We start from the raw sequence: 25,867 nt of genomic DNA, 5'->3' as shown, positions 1-25,867 counted from the left end.
GCCCATTCTCACGTTCAATCGAGCAGTAACTGAATGTCTCGATGCCTGTCTGCCTGCTTTATAAAGCAGGCCACTGTCTGTAAGAGCAAACCATTTTTGTGAATGGGTGGGGGGGGTGTACCTAATAAACTGGTGTATATTCACATTTGACCAATCCTAAACACTTTAACACTTATTTTAACACTCGGGTTAATTGTTTTTATACTTGTTTTAACACTGCAGCACTTATTAGCTCATAGTTATTCATTTGTCATTGACACATTAAAGGTAGACTCGATACGCCGTAGATGCAGCAAGTAAACAGCACAGTGGGTCAATTTCCACAACAACTGAGTGTTGAAGTGTGAGGCTCAACTTCTCCTCTGTTTTGGTCCCGTGGAAACCACGCTGTGAACAGTGTGATGTGAACCCGTGCACATGCGCAGATACTGTGTGTGACTGTGTGAGAGACAAGTCTTGCATCTCGCTCACCTCAATATCTGCGGTGCTGCTCGTTGGTAGACTTTCGCTGAGTCTACCTTTAAATCTTTTTTCTGCACTCCATAATACTCTGCAATGAAACCAAATGTAGGACCCTCGTGTGCTCTTTGTCCAAACATTATTTAATTATTTCCCTCCCTACAGCCCACCAACTTCACCAACCCAGTGTACGCCACCCTGTACATGGGAGCCCACAACAGCCGCAACTCCTTGGCTAGTACTGACGAGAAGAAAGAGTTACTCTCACAGGTGGACGAGGACATGAGTGACACGCTGGCATAGAGGTCAGGGGTCAGGCACACCCGAGCCACGTCTGGACCACGCCCACATGCCTTTTACCAATCAAGAAAAGCGTCAAAAGGAAGAAAGAGAGAACACTGTATAAAATGTATACAATGAAGGACTACTTTTGTATGTGATTGCAGTATTCTTTTTTGTTCTTTTGAGAAAAAGGAAAATTTGTCTATTCAGAAAAAGGAAGAACCATTTCATAGATTTTTTAATTCAACTCGTTTTATTTTGCTCACCTTCCTCCCCACTTGCTACTGTCACTCCCCCTTCATCCCTTGATCCATATAGCCACTACCTCTATGTAAAGGTGTAGAGAAAAACAAACAGCAGTTAGTTCATTTTGTATGAATTGTGTAGGGAAAAAACATTGTTCTATTTCAGAGAAGTTTGTTTGTGAAAGATGTGGAGAAAAGAGGATGTAAAGTTTAATAGTCAGTAGTCAGTTCTGAATGCCAATTGACGCTGGTTTGGTTTATGTGTTACTTTCTGTGCCATCTATCTCTACTGCTTGAGGTGTACAATATATCAATAGAATGGTGTAGAATGAGAACACGGCTGTTGGAACTAAAAGGGTTCTGTAACTGTGTTCAGGAACTGGAACAGGAACCACATGGCAGAGTAAGTCAGCATCACAAATACTAATGTCCGTTCTGTTGAAAACTATGTTCCAAGTGATTGTCTTTTTTCTCCTTGCACAGAAGACTAGAAGTGTGTGTGTGTGTATATACACTACATGACCAAAAGTATGTGGACCCCTGCTCGTCGAACATCTCATTCGAAAATCATGGGCATTAATATGGAATTGGTCCTCCCTATAACAGTCTCCACTCTTCTGGGAAGGCTTTCCACTAGATGTTGGAACATTGCTGCTGGGACTTGCTTCCATTCAGTCAAAAGAGCATTAGTGACATTGGGCGATTAGGCCTGGCTCACAATCGGCATTCCAATTCATCCCAAAGGTGTTCGATGGGGTTGAGGTCGGGGCTCTGTGCAGGCCAGTCAAGTTCTTCCACACCGATCTCGACAAACTATTTCTGTATGGACTTCGCTTTGTGCACGCGGGCATTGCCATGCTGAAACAGGAAAGGGCCTTCCCCAAACTGTTGCCACAAAGTTGGAAGCACAGAATCGTCTAGAATGTCATTGTATGCTGTAGCGTTAAGATTTCCCTTCACTGGAACTAAGAGCCTAAACCATGAATAACAGCCCCAATATTCCTCCTCCACCTAAATGTACAGTTGGCACTATGCATTCAGGCAGGTAGCATTCTCCTGGCATCTGCCAAACCCAGATTCGTCCGTCGGACTGCCAGATGGTAAAGAGTGATTCGTCACTCTAGAGAACGTGTTTCCACTGCTCTAGAGTCCAATGGCGGTGAGCTTTACACCAGTCCAGCCGACGCTTGGCATTGCGCATGGTGATCTTAGGCTTGTCTGCGGCTGCTCGGTCATGGAAACACATTTCATGAAGCTCCAGACAAAACAGCTCTTGTGCTGACGTTACTTCCAGAGGCAGTTTGGAACTCGGTAGTGAGTGTTGCAACTGTGGACAGACAATTTTTACATGCTACGCGCTTCAGCACTTGGCGGTCCCGTTCTGTGAGCTTGTGTGGCCTACCACAGACGTTTTTGCTCCAAGATATTTACACTTCACAATAACAGCACTCACAGTTGACCGGGGCACCACTAGCAGGGAAGAAATGTGACAAACTGACTTGTTGGAAAGATGGCATCCTATGATGGTGCCACTTTGAAAGTCACTGAGCTCTTCAATAAGGCCATTTTACTGCAAATGTTTGTCTATAGAGATTGCATGGCTTTGCTCTCGATTTTATACACCTGTGTGGCTGAAATAGCCGAATCGACTAATTGAAAGGGTGTCCACATATTTTTGTATATATAGTGTATATTTATACACATATACAGTACCAGTCAAAAGTTTGGACACACCTACTCATTCAAGGGTTTTTCTTTACATTTACTATTTTATACATTGTTTAATAATTGCGAAGACATCAAAACTATAAAATAACACATATGGAATAATGTAGTAACCAAAAAAGTGTTAAACAAATCAAAATATATTTTATATTTGAGATTCTTCAAAGTAGCCACCCTTTGCCTTGATGACAGCTTTGCACACTCTTGGCATTCTCTCAACCAGCTTCATGAGGTAGTCACCTGGAATGCATTTCAATTGACAGGTGTGCCTTGTTAAAAGTTAATTTGTGGAATTTATTTCCTTCTTAATGCGTTTGAGCCAATCAGTTGTGTTGTAACAAGGTAGGGCTGGTATACAGACGAATATCCTATTTGGTAAAAGACCAAGTCCATATTATGGCAAGAACAGCTCAAATAAGCAAAGAGAAATGACAGTCCATCATTACTTTAAGACATGAAGGTCAGTCAATCTGCAAAATTCAAGAACTTTGAAGGTTTCTTCAAGTGCTGTTGCAAAAACCATCAAGCGCTATGATGAAACTGGCTCTCATGAGGACTGCCACAGGAAAGGAAGACCCATAGTTACCTCTGCTGTAGAGGATACGTTCATTAGAGTTAACTGCACCTCAGATTGCAGCCCAAATAAATGCTTCACAGGGTTCGAGTAACAGACACATCTCAACATCAACTGTTCAGAGGAGACTGCGTGAATCAGGCCTTCATGGTCAAATTGCTGCAAAAAAAAAACTACTAAACACCAGTAAGAAGAGACTTGCTTGGGCCAAGAAACACAAGCATTGGACATTAGACTCGTGGAAATCTGTATTTTGTCTGATGAGTCCAAATTTGAGATTTTTGGTTCCAACCACCATGTCTTTGTGAGACGCAGAGTAGGTGAACGGATGATCTCCGCATGTGTGGTTCCCACCGTGAAGCATAGAGGAGGAGTTGTGATGGTGTGGGGTCACTTTGCTATCTGTGATTTATTTAGAATTCAAGGCACACTTAACCAGCATAGCTAGCACGGCATTCTGCTACGATACGGCATCCCATCTGGTTTGCCCTTAGGGGGTATATCATTTGTTTTTTAACAGGACAATGACCCAACACAGCTCCAGGCTGTGTAAGGGCTATTTTAACAAGAAGGAGAGTGATGGAGTACTGCATCAGATGACCTGGCTTCCACAATCACCCGACCTCAACTCAATTGAAATGGTTTGGGATGAGTTTGACCACAGAGTGAAGGAAAAGCAGCCAACAATTGCTCAGCATATGCGGGAACTCCTTCAAGGCTGTTGGAAAAGCTTTCCTCATGAAGCTGGTTGAGAGAATGCCAAGAGTGTGGAAAGCTGTTATCAAGGCAAAGGGTGGCTACTTTAAAGGATCTCAAATATAACATATATTTTGATTTGTTTAACACTTTTTTGGTTACTACATGATTCCATATGTGTTATTTCATAGTGTTGATGTCTTCACTGTTATTCTACAATGTAGAAAATAGTTCAAATGAAGAAAAAGCCTTGAATGAGTAGGTGTGTCCAAACATTTGACTGGTACTGTGTATATATATATATATAAACCTATTAACAAAGTGTCTTCAAAATATACCCAGGAATACAAACATGAAATAACAGTCTGTCTGTATTATGTTTTAGCTGGTTTTCATTTTTAGTCTTGTATAAATGGCCGGCTAAATGTGCTTAATGAATGAAAGTAATGGAGTGTGTAACGTGTTGGAGGTAGATGATTGTATTAAAGCAGACATTCCAGGATGAAGATTCAGGGGACGGATATCCGTGACCTTGGGAAGTAACTGAGGCCATTGGGGTATGAGAGGACATGTTTTGGGGTAACCCAGAATGTGTTTAGGGGGGCCTTGATGTGAGAGGATGCATATTGGGGCCCAGAGGGTCCAGGACCATGTCAGTGACTGTTTAGTACAATTCCGACTGTAAACTGTCAGCCTGGTGATTGGCTGTTTTAGCAACAAGCAAGACTCTGTGAACGCCTGACATGGCTGAAACAAACCATTTACGATAAAACAACAAGCTGACGATGCTTTTGTCTTTGTCTGTGATTGTAAACATACTTTCAGGAGAGGCCAGAGAGCCAGTTGTTTCATGGGGGAAATGTTAAAAGAACAGTGTTGCGTGTTTTTAATGATTGTAATAATTACATCATGCCTATGTCATTTCACTTTCTGCTCATTGTAAGTGCATTCCTCAGGAGGTTAGGATTGTTAGCCTCCTGATTAGCATCCCCTCTTGTTATCCCCTCCGCCTTGCTGCTAACGCTAGTTATGCTATGGCATTGTTGAATACTCATTTCTGATTGGCTTGAAGGGCATTCTAGAGCGTGCATTATTTCCCTATAACGCACGGTATAATTCAAAGGCTATAAAGTTCATTCTTATGTTCTATTTTGTATTTTTTTTGCTGCTGCTTTTGAAAGCAAAATTCGAATTAAAAACATTATTGGCATTGTTGAATTCATAATAGCAAGCTAGGATGATGGTTTGGTTAGCTAAACTAGCAAGTCTGTTTGATTACCAAGGTTACTACTGTATCTAGCTAGCTAGTAAACTTGCTAACTTCTTCAGTGGATGTTATCACATTTCTACTGGCAAATGAACACATTTCTTGAGCTAATTATGTTAATTTATAGCCATGGTATAAAAGGGATAATCAACTCAGCGCTCAATGCGTTCTCTGGAAAATAATTCAACTCCGTGGAAGGTTAATTCCACTCCGCTAACGTATCGTGGAACACACCTTCCACGTTGTGCACTATTTTCCAAGGAACGCATAGCCCCTCGTTGATTATCCCTTACCTCTCCGTCTGTCTGTCTGTAGGCTCGGCTGTCTGTCGGCTTGTCTGACTAGCCATCCCTGTCAGCCCTGTCTGTAAGTCTTGTCGGTCTGTTGCTCTGATAGAACTGTCTGTCTATGTTTGTTTGCCTGCCTGTCTGTCATTGGTCCAATCTCAGTCTCAGCCAATCATGTGCTGCTGACCATTCGGAGGTGATTAACCATATCTATCATACTATATTACAGTTTACACTGCATGGAACTCACAATACACACACACATACAAACCCAATATCAAACCACTCTGGCTTAACCATCATTTGTTATTAACAGTTTTCATCATTAATTGGATTTTAATTACATTTCTGCTCTGTTACATTTTTATTTGAACAATGTAAATTAGGTACAATCTGTTTAAAATTTTTGACAAATATTTCAGCAAAACAAAACCCTACACACGGATTTTTGTTGCTCTATTTCAGTTGGTAATGATTTCATTTCTTTTTGATAGAAGAAATTAAATGGATTTTTATAGTAGAAACACATGGTGGCTCTGACCTTCATTTGGAGAGAGAGAATGAGTGAGAGAGAGAGAAAAAGGAGAAACCGAGAGAGAAAGGAGAGACCGAGAGAGACCGAGAGAGAAAGGAGAGAGACCAAGAGAGAAAGGGGAGAGACCGAGAGAGAAAGGAGAGAGAGACCAAGAGAGAAAGGGGAGAGACCAAGAGAGAAAGGGGAGAGACCAAGAGAGAAAGGAGAGAGACTGAGAGAGAGACCGAGAGAAAGGAGAGAGAGAAAGGGGAGAGACCAAGAGAGAAAGGAGAGAGACCAAGAGAGAAAGGGGAGAGAAAGAGACCAAAAGAGAGAGAGACCAAGAGAGAAAGGAGAGAGAGACCAAGAGAGAAAGGGGAGAGACCAAGAGAGAAAGGGGAGAGACCAAGAGAGAAAGGGGAGAGACCAAGAGAGAAAGGAGAGAGAGACCGAGAGAAAGGAGAGAGAGAAAGGGGAGAGACCAAGAGAGAAAGGAGAGAGACCAAGAGAGAAAGGGGAGAGAAAGAGACCAAAAGAGGAAGACAGCTAGAGAACCGAGAGTGAGACTGAGAGAAACGGAGCGAGAGAGGTCGAGAGAGTGAGACCGAAAAAAAGAGAGACCTAAAGAGAGAAAGAAATAGAGCTCGAAAGGGAGAGAAAGAAGATATGTTTAAATTTGGGTCACATTGTCATTTTTTTTATTAAGGGGGAAGTGCAGTCATATTTAAGATAACATACATCAAATGTCAGACACTATTTCATTTTATACTTCTGACAAAAAAGTACAAGGCTTCTTCTATTCTTTGATTTGTAAATGTGTATAGAAATATCTGCTATAAGAGTCGTGTCTCGTACAACAAGGTAATGTAAGTAGTGTAAATATGGGCGGTCCCTTTTGAGGAAATGCCATATTGAAACACAGATAGTCTCAGCGTGCACAATCATTCTGCTTACTCGATGGCTACTAAGGTCATCATTACGGTTCTAAAACAGAATTGGTCATCATTACGGTTCTAAAACAGAATTGGTCATCATTGCGGTTCTAAAACTGTAAGCAAAGAGAACAAGCATTGAGAACATGGTTATACTCATAGGAAAGCATTCTTTCCCCACCAACAAATGCAAGTAAGCTAAACAGTCAGTTTAGAAACATCCTCATACGTTCATCACTTGCTAAGCAAGAAAGTCTTGTCAGTTACATAACATTCAGACCAACTTTACAGTTGCTTTCAAATTCTGAACAAGGTAAAGTTCCTTCTGCTTGTCAGTGGTTTGAAATAATTCAGTTTAAACTTGGGAGTGTTTAAGACTTAGGTGGTAATTAAGTCGTAATTAAATTGTACGACTGAAGTGGTAAATGTACTGTAGTAGGTCATAAAGATGAATAAGTAATTGACAGCAAAAACATTGAATGTTTTAACCCACTCTTAACGTTTCGGAAGACACTTGGCCTAAGCTCATTTATATTACAGCACTGAGAAGCAACCTTTAGATATGTTAGTGATTAAAGCTGAGATTCAGATTTTTTCTTTTACAGTATTTAAAAGTTATCATACAAAGGCAATACAAAATTCAATCTAACAAAAAAAGAATTTAAAGATACACATTATGGCTGAGTCACATAAAAATAATACTGTCAAAAAGGCACTTTTTTTAGCACAGTACGAAATAAGACACAAGAGAAAGTTTGGTTTGGCTAGCTTGTCCTGAAAAGACCACCGATATAACAATAATCTTCAGTCCTTTTTGAATCGGTAGACAGACATCATGTGAAGGCAAAACCCTAGGTCCTATTCATTAGGTAGGACACACAACCGAAAACGTTTTGCAACGGAAACCAAAATGACGATTCTTATTGGTTCAGGTAGTCCCTCCCTGTTTCATTCCGTTTTCTTCCGTTTGGTGCCTTATGAACACAACCCAGTTCTCTTTGAAGTGGAAATCCCAGCAGCAGTCAACATATGCTGTCATTTATCCAAGTGACTTGACTGACTGTCTCCAGTCTCAATCTTGCTTGGATTGCACAATCTGACGAAATCCAGGTTCATGGAAATAATATCCACATTAGCAGGCACTTGTGGTTCCATGTCCACCTTATGCAGTTGAAGTGTCCTTCCTTCCTGCTTGTGTGAGGTGAGCCGCCTCTTTAAGGGCTCAACTCACCACTATACTCTTCTTCTTTGGACTCTTTCTGCCCAGTTCTGTTCTTAATATTATCTGTGTGTGTGCATGTGTGCATGTATGCGGTGTGCAGTGTGTGTTTGCAGTGGGAGAGTAGGGTAGGCTATGTCGGTGATACTACAGTTATACCTGCTTGTTGAGAGACAGTGTCCATAAAGGATCTCCATAAATAAATAAATACCCCTGTAAAACAAGGGCCATTGGTTCGGTCCTGTCAACCTTTTAGTCTCTGTGCAGCCTCGGGTGGGTGAGACCACCGGGACACAGGGAGGGGAGGGGGGGGGGGGGGGGTTATAAAGGGAAGGGGTGATAAGGGAGGAAGAACGAGTGGTTTGTTTAGGGTCTCTTCCAGCCGGTCCGGATCAGCGTGTCGTTCCGCAGAAAAGGCTGGCTGCGGAGATCTGTGAGTGGGTGAAGGAGGGAGAGAGAGGGGTCACACAGGTTAACTGGGAAGTCAAACTCTGGTCCAGTGGTGTCATGCTCAGGTTTGAGGTTGTTGATTAAGGAACCTATATTTGCAGTGCTTATCAAAACATAATATTTCAGCAAATATGTTTAGAATTGTTAAATTTTACTTATATGTTGTCAAATGGGTAGCCAATTGAATGTGGGTATATGTTAACTAAAAAGAGAATGATGCCTTTCACTGTCAACTTAAAACTAACAGAGGAATATAGATTTTTCAATCCAAGGCTATGGGGGTTTAGTTATTCAAACCACTATGTCAACAATGTATCACAGTTGTAGACAACAAGCTCTGTGAGGTACCGTGCTATAGAGAAGCTAATATTCATACAACTCATCTAACCTGTCGTCTCTAAAAGGACTCCTTAAATGTCTATACCATCATGATTATGACAGTGTTATGTAGCCCTTTAAATGGAGTGTTCAATTAGTGTTGCCAATGTTTCTGTCCATTTGTCTGAATAAATGTCCATTTTGTCTGAACATGTCTGTGTGTGTGGATATGTGCAGGGGTCTCAACAGAGCTGGTTGACCAACAAGCTTTTCAGCACACCGCAAGTCACAGTTACCAGGGACAAACACAACATTGAGACATGCCATTAACAGGTGACAGACTGATGAGTGGTGGATGGACAGAACACTGGACACAGCATGCAACATGGAAGACGAGAGGTGAGGTGGTGATGACGGAGGGACCTGAGTAGAAGGAAAGCCTCATGAATGTAGATTAAATCTGTAGCGTGGAAGATCCATACTATAGCGCAATTTAAATGACAAAAGGCAATGTTCTCACGTGCGCGGAGTCTGCATCCAACGGTGAATATTTTGCCTCAATCGGAAACGACCTTAAAATGGCAATCAGCAGTAGAAATAATGCCAGTGTTTTCACTGCACCTGTTTCGGTAATAGGTTGAGGCATGGGGCTGGAGAAATGTAATCACTCTCTGTTCATAAACAGAGCTACTAATGCAAGGACTGACCATCCATGATATCTAAAGGATAGGTGACCATGTTTTGAAGCTATATAATGTTTGTTTACATTTACTTGTTTTCAAACATTGGAGTAAAACAAGTTTGTGTTGGGGTAAGACAGTTGAACTAAGCTCATGAGGCATTTATAAGTTACACTACATGACCAAGAGTATGTTGACACCTGCTTGAAGAACATCTCATTCCAAAATCACGGGCATTAATATGGAGTTGGTCCCACATTTGCTGCTATAAAAGCCTCCACTCTTCTGGGAAGGCTTTCCACTAGATGTCCGAACATTGCTGCTATAACAGCCTCCACTCTTCTGGGAAGGCTTTCCACTAGATGTCAGAACATTGCTGCTATAACAGCCTCCACTCTTCTGGGAAGGCTTTCCACTAGATGTCAGAACATTGCTGCTATAACAGCCTCCACTCTTCTGGGAAGGCTTTCCACTAGATGTCAGAACATTGCTGCTATAACAGCCTCCACTCTTCTCGGAAGGCTTTCCACTAGATCGCTACAGGGAACATTGGAACATTGCTACAGGGCCACGAGCATTAGTGAGGTCAGGTACTGATGTTGGGCGATTAGGCCTGGCTCACAGTCAGCCTTCCAATTCATCCCAAAGGTGTTCGACGGGGTTGAGGTCAGGGCTCTGTGCAGGCCGACTGTGAGCACTCGGCGGTCCCATTCTGTGAGCTTGTGTGACCTACCACTTCGAAGCTGAGCCGTTGTTGCTCCTAGACGTTTCCACTTCACAATAACAGCACTTACAGTTGACCGGGGCTGCTCTAGCAGGGCAGATTATGTGGCGGACTAGTTTGTTGAAAGGAGGCATCCTATGACGGTGCCAGGTCGAAGTTCACTGAGACAATGTTTGTCTATGGAGATTGCATGATGTGTGCTCGATTTTATGCACCTGTCAGCACGGGAGTGGCTGAAATAGCCAAATCCATTAATTCGAAGGGCTGTCCACATACGTTTGTATATATAGTGTATATTCTTCAAGAATCAATGGGTACATATAATTATGTAACATATAATTAAGTCCAAAAATGTGTAGCAACTGCTGATAGCCCCTTTAAATTTCAATCCCCCTACAACCGCTGCATCTGTTTTCCTGAGAGGTAACGTTGATGGAAAAGAAAATGATCTGACATGAACTTACAATGTATTCTGGGGGATGTATCCAGCTATATAAATATTAACCTACATTTTTGGACTGTGGTGCAGAAAAGTAGACCTGGCTGTTGTAAAAGCATATCTGACTGCTTTGCTGTGGCTAATGTAAAAGCATATCCGATTGTTGTGCAGTAAAGCAGTCCTGGCTGTTGTAAAGCATATCTGAACGCTTTGCTGTACAGTAAAGCATGTTCCTGTTTGCATCTGAAGCGCTGGGCTGGCTGAAGCAGCTGACATCACTGTAGCAGCACCATAGACTGTGTAGCTAGCAGCACACAGCATGTCCGCAGGCCGCAGCACACAGTACGAGCATGGCCAGGGCCAAGCAAACAGGCTTCAGGCTGCCTTTCTTACCCTGCAGCATTTAGAAGTGGCATATACTGTCATTAATCTTCTGTTCAGCTGTTCAGAGGGGTAGAATGAATACAGAGTAGAGGTTGAGGAAAGGTTCTTAACAGGTTAGAGGGGAAACCAAACCATCCACGTTAGTTAGTTTCAAGGAACAACAAGGCATTGTTAGCAGTTGTAGCCAAACCTCTTAATTACTGTACTTTTAAGATTTATGAAAAATAAATCAAAAAAAGTATAAAACCTGATAAAAAAATGAACATACAGTATTTACATACCGGTAATGTAGCTTTCCATGCCCATGCTGTTATGCTAGATGCAACTTCATATTGGTCATATTGACCATATGATTATATTTCGTGGTAGTAAGCATTACGTATTCACATTTTAACATTAGCTTTTGATACAGTCTTTGTAGATTCAGTAATCCAAAGAGGTTTGGCTGTCTGACTTCTACCCTGATAATTCAGGTAGAGGTGTTTTGAGGGATATAGAACACATCACTTGCCCACCAATAAGAGTCGAGGGCCAGGATTCAAACTGCACGGTGCTGAACTGTTAAATCGCCGCTGAAGTTAGTGAAGGGTTAAGGAGTAGTCTTAGGGAGGGACAGGGTGGGAGGTCATGCTGCATGCACAGTGGTCAGAGGAGGGGACACCTGTTCTGGACAACCTTGGCATTAGGGGGGAGGAACTGTAGGGACTAGCAGTTGGAGTCGTCACACAGCTGTGCATCACAGAAGAACCGTGAGCCTCGTTTAGCAGTACGGGCTGTGAAGGGGACACTCTTCAACACTGAAGAGGGAGGAGGATGAGGGGAGAAAATGTCACACCTGAGACAGAGGAACTTGTACTGGTGCTGTACTGTGGTAGACCATCTGATGTGCCATCAGCTTGGTACACTTCTCAGTGTTGTCACTGTAATATCTTTATATCCAGTATTCCAGCTCTCTCTGTGCCATACCTCCATGTTTTGGTGTATGGACCACAAGTTCTTTGGGTGATTCTGAAAATGCACCATATTCCCTATACAGTGTACTATGTTTTGACCAGCAGTGCACTATATGGAGTAAGTTGCCAGGACAGGGATATACTGCATGTTGAATAACGTAGATGACGCTATGTCCAGGAGGACAGGGATATACTGCATGTTGAATAACGTAGATGACGCTATGTCCAGGAGGACAGGGATATACTGCATGTTGAATAACGTAGATGACGCTATGTCCAGGAGGACAGGGATATACTGCATGTTGAATAACGTAGATGACGCTATGTCCAGGAGGACAGGGATATACTGCATGTTGAATAACGTAGATGACGCTATGTCCAGGAGGACAGGGATATACTGCATGTTGAATAACGTAGATGACGCTATGTCCAGGAGGACAGGGATATACTGCATGTTGAATAACGTAGATGACGCTATGTCCAGGAGGACAGGGATATACTGCATGTTGAATAACGTAGATGATGCTATGTCCAGGAGGACAGGGATATACTGCATGTTGAATTACGTAGATGACGCTATGTCCAGGAGGACAGGGATATACTGCATGTTGAATAACGTAGATGATGCTATGTCCAGGAGGACAGGGATATACTGCATGTTGAATAACATAGATGACGCTATGTCCAGGAGGACAGGGATATACTGCATGTTGAATAACGTAGATGACGCTATGTCCAGGAGGACAGGGATATACTGCATGTTGAATAACGTAGATGTGCTATGTCCAGGAGGACAGGGATATACTGCATGTTGAATTACGTAGATGATGCTATGTCCAGGAGGACAGGGATATACTGCATGTTGAATAACGTAGATGATGCTATGTCCAGGAGGACAGGGATATACTGCATGTTGAATAACGTAGATGACGCTATGTCCAGGAGGACAGGGATATACTGCATGTTGAATAACGTAGATGATGCTATGTCCAGGAGGACAGGGATATACTGCATGTTGAATAACGTAGATGTGCTATGTCCAGGAGGACAGGGATATACTGCATGTTGAATAACGTAGATGATGCTATGTCCAGGAGGACAGGGATATACTGCATGATGAATAACGTAGATGATGCTATGTCCAGGAGGACAGGGATATACTGCATGTTGAATAACGTAGATGTACTTTTTGTAAAGTAACAGGAAGGAAAGGCATTATTAACACATTATTAACATATTATTACAATTATTAACGTTTAACATTTGGATTATTTCACAGTAGATTTTGATTAATGAGAGTTGAGTTCGGGAACTGTCCTGAGTGAGCACATCCCATGAAGCAGGGCATTGGGAGGGTAATGACTCAACTACATGCCTACTGTATACTTTGAGGTTCAATTGCTGCTTAGCCGCACAGATACTACATAATGATGAGACACTACTAATCTAGATAACTAGCAGGCCACAAAAAGGAAACTACTGGGACATGATTGAGAACTGGAATCTGCTGTTGTCTAGATGCTCTAGAGCCTCTGGTAGTGGTGTCTGAACCGTGTAACACAGTGCTCCTCCAGCCGAGCAATTGAGTACCACAGTGATCTTAGCCCAGTCCCTGTGGCTGCTTGGGCTGGGGCTGCTGGGGCTGCTGGGGCTGCTGGGGTTGGGGCAGCTGGGGCTTGGGCTTGGGCTGCTGGGGTTGGGGCAGCTGGGGCTTGGGCTTTGGCTGGGGCTGGGTTTGGGTTGTTGGGGCTGGGGCTGGGGCTTGGGATGGGGCTTGGACTAGTGGGCCTGGAGCTCCTACTGGGGCATGGCTGGGTGCTGCGTGGCTACCAGCGAGGCTGCATATCGAGCCCACCTGTGATGATATCCTCAATGGTGCCGTCCTTCCCCTCGTATACGGGTCGGTGGTCCTTGGCCTGGCGTTTACGCAGCTCAGAGATCAGCTCCTGTTGCTGCTGCCTCTTCTTCACTACCTGGACCTGGGAGGGAGAGGAGGAAGAACATCAAATTCTGCCTAAATGGCTTGAGCTGCCCGAGGATCGTTTCAATCATACAAATGCATAAACTCATTATAGTAAGTGTGAGAGACTTATATTGAGAATTATAAAAGAAGTAGGTCTAATCCTGGCTGCTGATTGGTTAATACCGCATTCCAGACGGTGTCTATTCCACAAGTTACCACCGGCTAAATCTATGACGTTGAAATGCCTATTTACCCTGTTCCATCTCACTGCGCAATCCATTTTCTCATCAGCCCAGCCAGACAATTTATAAAGTCAATCTCCACTGTAAAAAGCATCTAGACATTATCGCCCATTTATTTACTTTAGACTAGCTTTTAGTTTTCAACAGCAGAGATTTGTATAAATCTGTCTATCAGTCTGGTGGTCAGCCTGGTGGTCAGCCTGGTGGTCAGTCTGGTGGTCAGTCTGGTGGTCAATCTGGTGGTCAATCTGGTGGTCAGGTGATCAGTCTGGTGGTCAATCTGGTGGTCAATCTGGTGGTCAATCTGGTGGTCAATCTGGTGGTCTGGTGTCAGTCAGGTGGTCAGCCTGGTGGTCAGGCAGGTGGTCTGGTGGTCAGCCTGGTGGTCAAGCAGGTGGTCTGGTGTCAGTCAGGTGGTCAGCCTGGTGGTCAGGCAGGTGGTCTGGTGGTCAGCCTGATGGTCTGGTGGTCAGCCTGGTGGTCAGTCAGGTGGTCTGGTGGTCAGCCTGGTGGTCAGCCTGATGGTCTGGTGGTCAGTTAGGTGGTCAGTCAGGTGGTCTGGTGGTCAGTCTAGTGGTCAGTCAGGTGGTCTGGTGGTCAGTCTGGTGGTCAGCCAGGTGGTCAGCCCGGTGCTCAGTCTGGTGGTCAGTCTGGTGGTCAGTCTGGTGGTCTGGTGGTCAGCCAGGTGGTCAGCCCAGTGCTCAGTCTGGTGGTCTGTTTGGTGGTCTGTCAGGTGGTCTGTCAGGTGGTCTGTCAGGTGGTCAGTCTAGTGGTCAGTCTGGTGGTCAGTCAAGTGGTCAGTCAAGTGGTCAGTCAGGTGGTCAGTCTGGTGGTCAGTCAGGTGGTCAGTCTGGTGGTCAGTCAGGTGGTCAGGCGGTCTGTCAGGTGGTATGTCTAGTGGTCAGTCTAGTGGTCAGTCTAGTGGTCAGTCTAGTGGTTAGTCTGTTGGTCAGGTGGTCAGTCTGGTGGTCTCGTGGTCAGTCTGGTGGTCAGCCTGGAGGTCAGGCAGGTGGTCTGGTGGTCAGCCTGATGGTCTGGTGGTCAGTTAGGTGGTCAGTCAGGTGGTCTGGTGGTCAGTCTGGTGGTCAGCCAGGTGGTCAGCCCGGTGCTCAGTCTGGTGGTCTGTTTGGTGGTCTGTCAGGTGGTCTGGTGGTCAGTCTGGTGGTCAGCCAGGTGGTCAGCCCGGTGCTCAGTCTGGTGGTCTGTTTGGTGGTCTGTCAGGTGGTCAGTCTGGTGGTCAGTCAGGTGGTCAGGCGGTCTGTCAGGTGGTATGTCTAGTGGTCAGTCTGGTGGTCAGTCTGGTGGTCAGTCTGGTGGTCAGTCTGTTGGTCAGGTGGTCAGTCTGGTGGTCTCGTGGTCAGTCTAGTGTTCAGTCAGGTGGTCAGTCAGGTGGTCAGGCGGTCTGTCAGGTGGTATGTCTAGTGGTCAGTCTAGTGGTTAGTCTGTTGGTCAGGTGGTCAGTCTGGTGGTCAGTCTAGTGGTCAGTCTAGTGGTCAGGTGGTCAGTCTGGTGGTCAGTCTAGTGGTCAGTCAGGTGGTCAGGCAGGTGGTCAGTCAGGTGGTCAGTCAGGTGGTCTAGTGGTCAATCAGGTGGTCATTATTCATTACAAGATTTAGGTCAGGGTTCAGGGTTTAGTGAATGATTTGTCCCAAATACAATGCTTTTCATTTTGAAATATTTAGGACTAATTTATTCCTTGCCACCCATTCTGAAACTAACTGCAGCTCTTTGTTAAGTGTTGCAGTCATTTCATTCGCTGTAGTAGCTGACGTGTATAGTGTTAAGTTATCCACATACATAGACACAGGCTTTACTCAAAGTCAGTGGCATGTCGTTAGTAAAGTTTGAGAAAAGTAAAGGGCCTAGGAAGCTGTCCTGGGGAATTCCGGATTCTACCTGGATTATGTGGGAAAGGCTTCAATTAGAACACCCTCTGTGTTCTGTTAGACAGGTAACTCTTTATCTACAAAATAGCAGGGGGTGTAAAGCCATAACACATACGTTTTCCTAGCAGCAGACTATGATCGATAATGTCAACATCCGCACTGAAGTCTAACAAAACAGCCCCCACAATCTTTTTATCATAAATTTATCTCAGCCAATCATCAGTTATTTTTGTAAGTGCTGTGCTTGTTGAATGTCCTTCCCTATAATTTGTTTCCTGTAAAATAGCATTGTATCTGGTCAAACACAATTTTTTACAAAAGTTTACCACGGGTTGGTAACAGGCTGATTGGTTGGCTATTTGTGCCAGTAAAGGTTTTTTATTATTCTTAGGTTGCGGAATGACTTTTGCTTTCCTCCAGGCCTGAGGGCACACACTTTCTAGTAGGCTTAAACTGAAGATATGGCAAATAGAAGTGGCAATATCGTCCGCTATTATCTGCAGAGATTTTCATCTAAGTTGTCAGACCCCGGTGGCTTGTCTTTGTTGATAGTCAACAATACTTTTTTACCTCTTCCACACTCAAAATTACAATGCTTGTCTTTCATAATTTGGTACAATATATTTGGATGTGTAGCGTCAGCATTTGCTGCTGGCATGTTATGCCTAAATTTGCTAATTAAAAAATCATTGAGCATCTTTTGTCTTTTTGAGCCTTGTCTGTCAGATTTAGGGCTAGGGAGACTTCTAGTATTGTACCTTGGGGTCATGTTGCTTGGCCTCCTGAGCCAGTAACTTCTCTCTCATGGCTTTCTCCTGCTTTTTCCTCTGCTCATTGTCCTCCACCGCATCCTGTAGGGAGGACATAACAAAATGCACACCATTCAGAGAAAACTTAGCTAAGCCAAGCTATGGAAAGATTTGGTCTCTTTTATAATAGAAGAACTGGATCTGGGAGTTGAATAAACAAAGAGATAACATACTTTCATGTAGCTAAACAGTCAGCACCATTCATTTTCTCTGTGTGTTTGTGTGTGTCTCTTGCTCTTTCCCTACCTGTTTCTCTCTCTAACACACACACACACACACACACACACACATGCAAATGCACAAATCCTTTTGCTGCACGTTTCTTTAACAGATCCATAAATCCTTGTAGAGAACAATCTCAGGAAGGTGTCTGTGTCGCAGGACAGAGCTGTCCATCCGGGGGAGGCAGAGGCAGAGCGGGCCATCGGTCCAGGGGTCAGAGGGGGGAGGCAGGGGCGGGAGGGGAAGGCAGGTGGGAAGGGGGGAAGACAGGGCCCAGTTTAAACACCACAGCTACCGTTCTGACCCAGCTGGCCCTTCCTGTTATTAGACCTGTTACTCCAGTCCACACCCTGTCCTGTGGCACACAGACAGTTCTGCTTTTCTCTGGGAGGCAGCGGGACTACAGCCAGACTAACTCAAGGTTAGGCTAACTCCCATAGGACAGAGAGAGTAAGCTCCTCCTGAACATGGCCCTGTGAGGCTCAGTTGGTAAAAGTGTGGCGCTATTGACACACATCAAAGCACTACAAGGTGGTGGGTTCATTTCCTACAGGGATCACATACACATCCTACATGTATGAACTCACTTTACAATAAGTCACTTTGGATAACAGTGTTAGCCAAGTGACCTGTTACATACATGTGATCCCTGTAGAAGATGTGTGTTGTTTGGTCCTTCCTTACCTTGTAAGCTCTGATGAATCGCACAAACACAGGGAAGAACACGGAGGGAGGAGTCGTCTTGGAACTCTCCCCAAAGTAGTTCACCACATTGTTGAAGGCTTCCTAGAAATGACCCGGGAGAGACACGTGTCAAGGGTAGAACACAACTTTTGTCAACATTGCAAACCTTAACAAAGCCTTTTTTATAGTGTTGTGCTGTATTGTTGCACAGGTCTTTGTTGTGCTGCGTCTAAGAAGGAAGAGGTGTTGTTTCATGTTACACTAAGTTGTGTTGTGTTGTGTTTTGACCAGTTGGTAATTTTAGAACAGGTAGAACAGGTTCCTGAAGAAAAATTGTGTGCTTGCTTTAGCGATCAACAAAATGTTTTTTTGAGTAGTGGAAGAACTATTCAAGTTTAAAATGTTAGAGACGTTAGTGTTGAAAAATTCAGTTTGTAGTTTTGATAGGATGGAGGTGGCTTGAGAACCTCAGCGGTCTTGGCATCCTTCTGCAGTTTGTCCAGCTGAGTGTCGCTGGTCTGGAGGAAGCCCTTGAGAACGGAGTGGTCATGGAGACTAGACTCTCTCCTGATCAGATCCATCCCTTTACCCAGCTCCCGCACGTCCAGCAGCACATTCTCCAGAGACACTAGAGAGAGATACGCACACACACACACACACACACACACACACACACACACACACACACACACACACACACACACACACACAATATCAAACCTTATTTCAACGGTGCATCACATGTACTACAGTCTTCTTTGTACAGTGAGGAGAGAAGAACCCATTCCAGTTGAATGGTGTCTGTGTGTGTAACTCGGTAGTCACCTGCAGCAGCTTTGTCCACAAAGTGCAGTTCGTTGAAGAAGTTAGCCAGCTCAGGATACTTCTCCTTGACAACCACAGCTATGTAGTGGAGCAGAGTCATCTTCCTGTCTGTAGACTTAGTGTCCAGTAGCTGGGGGAGGAGAGAATTCCATATCAGTCAAGGCTATTTTCACTTGCTCTGGAGGAGTACATTTTGAAACAAGTGTACACATCACAGGAGGTTGGTGGCACCTTAATGGTGGAGTAAGGGCTCGTGGTAATGGCTGGAGCGGAATAGTTGGAATGGCATCAAATGCACCAAGTACATGGTTTGATGCCATTCCATTGTCTCCGTTCCAGCCATTATTATGATCCTTCACTGGTACACATGGAGCCTTTTATAACTAGTGTCCGGTAGTTGACAGAGAAAAAGATATACACAACCAGAATACATATCAGTGTCTTTTATCAACCTTGAAACAAGTGTACAAGTGTAGCATTGTATTACTGATTACTACCTGGAACTACCTGGAACTGAATACATGTCCAGAATACATGGCCCTTTTCATTCTGGAGGAGTACACCTTGAAAAGTGTAGCCCTTGAGCAGTCTCTTGAGGACTTGCAAAGAGCCGCTCTCTAGAATGTGCTACTTTGTATCGTACAGTACTCACCAGATCAAGACTTTGTAGTTTGAAGCCATACACAGATCCTCTCTTGCTGCTGTTCATGTAGTTTCCCAGAGCTAAGATGATCTATGTGAGTACAGAAAGTAAAGAATAAACATCTTAGCACCATACTAATGTGGCAGTGGTCAAGCAAAAGCTACTCGGTTTCCCTACATATTTGTTACACTAAGAGCATCTTTCGTCCATTGCCTACAATTGACCTGGATGATCACCACTGACTGCTAATGTGAAAGGATGCTTCTCTTCCAATTCAAACCAGTTTAATCATTGATGATGGACGACGACGATGAGAGAACCCTTACCTCTAGCATTCGTTTTAACTTGGGTGAAGACTTGACGGATGCGGACGCTGCGATAATGGCATTGAGCTGCGGGGTTAGCATGTTGACGTTGTCTGAGAAGTTCCCTACAAACGTAATAATATTCATCCTCTGGGTGAGCCGTTCGATCTTGGAGAAGAAGAGCATGAATCTATCCTCGTCCGTCAGCGCGTCCAGCGGTCGGCGCTCCCGCTCGTACTGACGCATCATCTTCCCCTCCGCCTCCGTTGGAAGGAAACGCATCAGACACTCCACGAAGTCCACCGGCAGGGCCTTCAGGTCGAAGCTATAAGGAGAGAAAGATAGTACAGGTTACAATACTGAAAGATTAGAAACATCAGACGGGACAAGTTAGAAACATCAGACAGGACAGGTTAGAAACATCAGACAGGACAGGTTAGAAACATCAGACAGGACAGGTTAGAAACATCAGACAGGACAGGTTAGAAACATCAGACAGGACGGGTTAGAAACATCAGACAGGACAGGTTAGAAACATCAGACAGGACGGGTTCGAAACATAAGACAAGACAGGTTGGAAACATCAGACAAGACAGGTTAGAAACATCAGACAGGACAGGAGACAGGTTGGAAACATAAGCTCTAGAACTGGACACGATGCAGTTAGAGCCAGCGGATGGGCCTCTTTTCTGAGTCTGGCTCCTCTCTAGGTTTCTTCCTTCTAGGGAGTGTTTCCTTGGCACTGTGCTTCTGCTTGCTCTTTGAAAGTCTAGGCTGGTTACTGTAAAGCACTTTGTGACAACTGAATTGTTGATGTGATTAATTGATGGACAGTGAGGTATAGGCTACAGTACATACGTCTGTATGGCTTTGCAGATCTCTTCAGTGCTCTTGTTGGCCTTCCTCAGGGTGATAGCCAGGTTCTTGGAGCGGTTTGCGTCCAGCAGGGAGACCTTGTTGATAGCCTTCTGAGACACCTTGGTCTTGGGGCCACTCAGGTCCACCACTGGACCCTGGGCCTTGGTCTTAAACAGTTCCTCAAACTTCTCCACATCCAGGTCCTTTAGACAGACAACACACACGACACACTCAGTCAAACGTGATACCTCAATGCATGTCCATTTTCTATGACAATGAGAATGTTTCATTCAATGAGTTAGGACTTGGGCCTTGAGTGAATTAGGAGTGTGGCCTTGAATGAATTAGGAGTGTGTCCTTGAATGAATTAGGAGTGGGGCCTTGAATGAATTAGGAGTGGGGCCTTGAATGAATTAGGAGTGTGGCCTTGAATGAGTTAGAAGTAGGGCTTTGAGGGCCTATTTTCCTGACCACCCAACATGACAAAGAACAACTCAGGCCCCTAGTTAAGAGGTAAACGGTCAGATGAAGGCCCCTAGTTAAGAGGTAAACTGTCAGATGAAGGCCCGTAAAGGGAAGTTTGTCCTGAACTGGTAGACTCACCTCTAGTACTCTTTCATCATCTATCTCACTGAAGACCGTACCGTTGATCTGGTTGGGTTTCAGAGCGGTCCAGTTGAATATAGGCAGACGGAACTTGGTCTTGATGGGCTTCTTGATCCTGATAGCTGCAAACCGACATTATTAGAGTGCTTATTATTAGTTTAAAGAAAATCAGGAAAGCCATTACATAGAATATCAGGACAGCCATTACATAGAATATCAGGACAGCCATTACATAGAATATCAGGACAGCCATTACATAGAATATCAGGACAGCCATTTCATCGAAAGTCAGGACAGCCATTTCATTGAAAATCAGGACAGCCATTACATCGGAAATCAGGACAGCTATTACATCGAAATTCAGGACAGCCATTTCATCGAAAATCAGGACCGCCATTACATAGAAAATCAGGACAACCATTACATGGAAAATCAGGACAACCATTACATCGAAATTCAGGACAGCCATTACATCGAAAATCAGGACAATCATTACATAGAAAATCAGGACAACCATTACATAGAAAAGCAGGACAACCATTACATTACAACCATTACATCCGACTTGTGTATTGTACTGTATTCTTTTGAACACATTCTATACTCCACCTTAAGTATATTTAGATGCTGCTACTAGCTCTTACCTGATAGGCCCATATTGAGGATGAAATTGGGAGCAGTTCCTGGTAGAGGCGGAGCCATAGGAGGGGGTGGGTGTGGGCATGGAGCATTCTCTCCTGTGGAACAGAAGACAAACACAGCATAAAACAACGGCAGTCTATAGAGCCATAATAAAATCTCAAGCTTATGAATGTCTGTGAGAGAGACTAGTGGAGCTCTAACAGGCTGTACCAAATCAGTACGATGAATAAAAGATCCTTCATATTGGTTTATGGTGGCATACACTAATGTTGTGCGTCCATCCAGCTGTGCATGTCACCATAGTTCCTGGAACCATGCTGTAAACAGTGATTCTGAACCTTTCAGTGGGCCTCAGAATGGAAACGGTTGAGAACCCCTGCTGTGAAGGACAATGTGAAAAGAAAGCCAACACAGTACAGTTGGAGTCGGCACAATGATGTGAAAGACTATAACTGTGCATGGTAATGTACCTAGAGCAGAGGGAAGTGGAGGGGGGGGGGGGGGAGGTGGTGCTTCACTGGCCCTTGGTAGACTAGTTCCTGGTCCTCCTGGTCCTCCTGGCCCTGTTACTCCTCCAGGTCCCACTGAGAACCCTCCGTTCTGCCCAAAGTCACCGAGAGGCACCACCGGACCTCCACCCCCTCCTCCTCCACCACCAACACCACCGCCCCCTCCCAGGGGCTCGATAGCGATGTCCCCGTCCGGCTGCTTGCGGAGGCGGATGGTCCCCTGCTGTTCCATCTCCAGCAGGCGCTTCTCGATGTTGAAGCTCCTCTGGAAGGCAGCGTCCTTCTCCTTGATCATCCTCCTCAGGGTGTGGACCTGGGTGTTGGTCGACTCGTACGTCTCCTGTTGGGTCAGAACACCAGAGGGAGACAGAGAGAAACCACACTATGATGACTCCACAAACTATACAGGATCATAATCACTCAATTTCCTGACAATCAATTTGCTATCATAGCATTCTTGCTAGAACATAGTTGATCAAACGTTAATGTCATTCTGCCATTGCTGTACATATAGTTCTCCAGGAGTTGTAAAACACTGTTGCTAAACAACATATTAATACAACATTGAGACACGCTGTTCTGAATCATAAAGGGTACATTTGATACTGTATATGAGAAATATAATGATCATTTCATTCGGTATCATAATAGTGATCGCCAGCTTATCTTACCCGTATGACATGGAGATCCTTGTCCTTCTGTAGGAGCTGCTTCTCCAGGTCAGCCACTTTCGTAATGGTCTCATTCTCCACGTCTAGAAGCTTCTCCGTCACCTAGTACAGGGTGGAGAGGATAGAGGGTGAGCGAAGAAAGAGAAGGTAGGAGGCATGGAGAGAAAATCAGTGAGTGAAGTGATGGGACAAGAGGGATGGAGAAAGGGAAGGAGGAGATGAATTAAAGCATTGATCCAGTAAAGTCCAACTCGGGCATCTCGCCCAGATCCACTCCCTTTTCTCTCTCTCTCTCTCTCTCTCTCTCTCTCTCTCTCTCTCTCTCTCTCTCTCTCTCTCTCTCTCTCTCTCTCTCGTACTGTAATCTCTGCAGCATTAATAAGAAATGTGATATAACTAGCAACATGACACAGGCAGTTTAAGTGAGGCTGAACTGACACAGTTTTCACTTTTGAATTTGGACAGATAACACGTGTTGTAAACTAAAGGAATTCTTAGGGTGGAATGTTTCGCTCTCTTCCTCCCCCATAATTCCTGGTCCCTGAAAGCAGGGTTTGTTTTGAAATTCTTAGGATGACGGCATGTCTAACTCTGACCTTTCTGTCATTGGAACAGTTTGGTGGATTGTTTCCTTGTATTACTGACTGACTGACACCAGAAAATACATAATCAGACAATAGTGATGTACCAGATTACTTTGTTCATGGAACCGTTTTCATGTCAAATGTTCAGAAGGGAAAAGGACACATATAGAATCTATAGAATTCATGGTCAGTCAGGTGGTCAGCCTGGTGGTCTCGTAGTCAGTCTGGTGGTCTGGTGGTCAGCCTGGTGGTCAGTCTGGTGGTCAGCCTGGTGTTCAGTCTGGTGTTCAGTCTGGTAGTCAGTCTGGTGGTCTAGTGGTCTGGTGGTCTAGTGGTCTGGTAGTCAGTCTGGTGGTCTGGTAGTCAGTCTGGTGGTCTAGTGGTCTGGTAGTCAGTCTGGTGTCTGATATTCAGTCTGGTGGTCTGGTGGTCAGTCTGGTAGTCTGGAAATCAGTCTGGTGTCTGATAGTCAGTCTGGTGGTCTGGTTGTCAGTCTCGCGTCATCTGGTTGTCAGTCTGGTAGTCAGTCTGGTAGTCAATCTTGTGGTCTGGTTGTCAGTCTGGTGGTCTGGTAGTCAGTCTGGTGGTCTAGTGGTCAGTCTGGTGGTCTGGTGGTCAGTCTGGTGGTCAGTCTGGTGGTCAGTCTGGTGGTCAGTCTGGTGGTCAGTCTGGTGGTCAGTCTGGTGGTCTGGTAGTCAGTCTGGTGGTCTGGTGGTCAGTCTGGTAGTCAGTCTGGTGGTCTGGTGGTCAGTCTGGTGGTCAGTCTGCTGGTCAGTCTGTTAGTCAGTCTGGTGGTCTGGTAGTCAGTCTGGTGGTCAGTCTGGTGGTCTGGTAGTCAGTCTGGTGGTCTGGTAGTCAGTCTGGTGGTCTGGTGGTCAGTCTGGTGGTCAGTCTGGTGGTCAGTCTGCTGGTCAGTCTGTTAGTCAGTCTGGTGGTCTGGTAGTCAGTCTGGTGGTCTGGTGGTCAGTCTGGTGGTTCTTACATGGGACAGGTGTTCCTCCAGTTCCTCCACCTTCTCCAGAGCCACGTTCTTGGTCTCTGCGTCCTCCAGCAGCCCGCCCACATCAAACACATTGTCCAGGTAGGCCTGAATCTGTACTGACAGCTTGTCACTCTCTGTGTACTTGGATTTCTGTAGGGAGAGAAGGAGAGATTCAGGTCAGTGAGTCACAGTAAGACACATATGAAGGTACCTTAGAGGTAACATTTTAAAGGCATCATGGAAAAGGGACAGAACTTAAAATGACCATTTCCACTTCCTGCCTTCAAATGCGGTCTCAAAAGGCATAAGACACAGCCTATGTATGGCTCCTTGGAGACTTCATTCAAGTAGATGTTGGGCCAGAAGTTTTTCCTGACCTGACCAGGTACAAATCCAGGCCCTAGTTTTAGTGACTGTTCATGAACACATGATTTACATGAATTATTATATTGTATTTATAGCGTCCTCCATACCTCCAGGTATTCGTCAAGGCCCAGCTTGGTGAACTCATACTGCAGGTGAACCCTGAAGTTCATGTCTTCTACTGAGTGAACCACGATGTTGATGAACTGCATGCAGGCCACCATGAAGTCAATGTTCCCATCCTCCACACGGAAATAGTCCATCAGCTTCTCAAAGCGATGCTTCTCCTTGCACACCTGAAAGGGAAAAGAATGAGTATGTATTAGATCAATACAGAGTTGAGTATCTTTTGGGAAGGTTTGCCAAGCAGTGAAAAAAGTAATCTTCCAGTCCAATAGAGTAGGACGTAGTTCAGTTTTGTTCCCTTCTGAACCACTTCAGTGTCCGATATGGTCCAATATTTGTTATATAAATTTGACATAATGTATGGCTGTCTCTTTGTAAAATACAGTTCCTGTGCTGTATTACAGAGTCTCAGGTTAGAGAGTGACTCGTTACTGTTTTTCTATTTTGAATTACTGATAATCTTCCCTCCCAACAGAATGCCTAATGAAACACTAAGAAAGTTGACATTAAAGGCATTAAATATATTTCAAATTGGAGCAATTTAGATAATTTCAAATATACAAAAGTAAATTTATCACGGATATACTTCAATATATTCATGAAGTATGATTAAAAACAAAAAAATGCCACCTGGGATGCCAAGGATATGAGTTTAAGCAAAGGTCAACACACTCCATTTGGAATGAAAAGACCTCCTGATTATAGGAATTCATGGGAAGGGAACATAAGAAAATAAGGCAAAGGGATAAAGATCTCGCCACACACACACACACACACACACACACACACACACACACAC

At 44.5% G+C, this 25,867-nt stretch overlaps 2 protein-coding genes across 5 annotated transcripts in view; one reads left to right on the top strand and one right to left on the bottom strand.

Moving 5' to 3' along the window:
• The window catches only part of LOC129829690 (low-density lipoprotein receptor-related protein 1-like), a 251,799-nt gene extending 245,736 nt beyond the window's left edge, over positions 1-6,063 (top strand). For both annotated transcript variants that reach the window (XM_055891550.1, XM_055891549.1), the window contains one exon: positions 625-6,063. In XM_055891550.1, coding sequence (XP_055747525.1) covers positions 625-762 — 138 coding nt within the window. In that variant the 3' untranslated portion in view covers positions 763-6,063. The remainder of the gene's footprint in view (positions 1-624) is intronic.
• A 667-nt stretch (positions 6,064-6,730) lies between these two features.
• The window catches only part of LOC129829692 (formin-like protein 3), a 94,181-nt gene continuing 75,044 nt past the window's right edge, over positions 6,731-25,867 (bottom strand). For 2 of the 3 annotated variants that reach the window (XM_055891551.1, XM_055891553.1), the window contains 16 exons: positions 25,053-25,238; positions 24,580-24,729; positions 23,014-23,115; positions 22,304-22,682; positions 21,836-21,928; positions 21,189-21,313; positions 20,586-20,788; positions 19,749-20,052; positions 19,432-19,512; positions 18,780-18,909; positions 18,422-18,582; positions 17,955-18,056; positions 16,998-17,090; positions 14,004-14,127; positions 11,871-11,992; positions 8,543-8,631 (listed from right to left, as the gene is read on the bottom strand). In XM_055891551.1, the coding sequence (XP_055747526.1) occupies positions 11,901-11,992; positions 14,004-14,127; positions 16,998-17,090; positions 17,955-18,056; positions 18,422-18,582; positions 18,780-18,909; positions 19,432-19,512; positions 19,749-20,052; positions 20,586-20,788; positions 21,189-21,313; positions 21,836-21,928; positions 22,304-22,682; positions 23,014-23,115; positions 24,580-24,729; positions 25,053-25,238 (2,325 nt within the window). In that variant the 3' untranslated portion in view covers positions 8,543-8,631; positions 11,871-11,900. Of the gene's footprint in view, positions 8,632-11,870; positions 11,993-14,003; positions 14,128-16,997; positions 17,091-17,954; positions 18,057-18,421; positions 18,583-18,779; positions 18,910-19,431; positions 19,513-19,748; positions 20,053-20,585; positions 20,789-21,188; positions 21,314-21,835; positions 21,929-22,303; positions 22,683-23,013; positions 23,116-24,579; positions 24,730-25,052; positions 25,239-25,867 lie in introns of all 3 variants that reach the window. The other variant, XM_055891552.1, reaches the window with a different exon arrangement.

Source organism: Salvelinus fontinalis, chromosome 31 (assembly GCF_029448725.1).
Source record: "Salvelinus fontinalis isolate EN_2023a chromosome 31, ASM2944872v1, whole genome shotgun sequence".
Lineage (NCBI taxonomy): Eukaryota > Metazoa > Chordata > Actinopteri > Salmoniformes > Salmonidae > Salvelinus > Salvelinus fontinalis.
The sequence above is the reverse complement of the archived record's forward strand: the minus strand, read 5'-3'. Positions and strand labels throughout refer to the sequence as shown.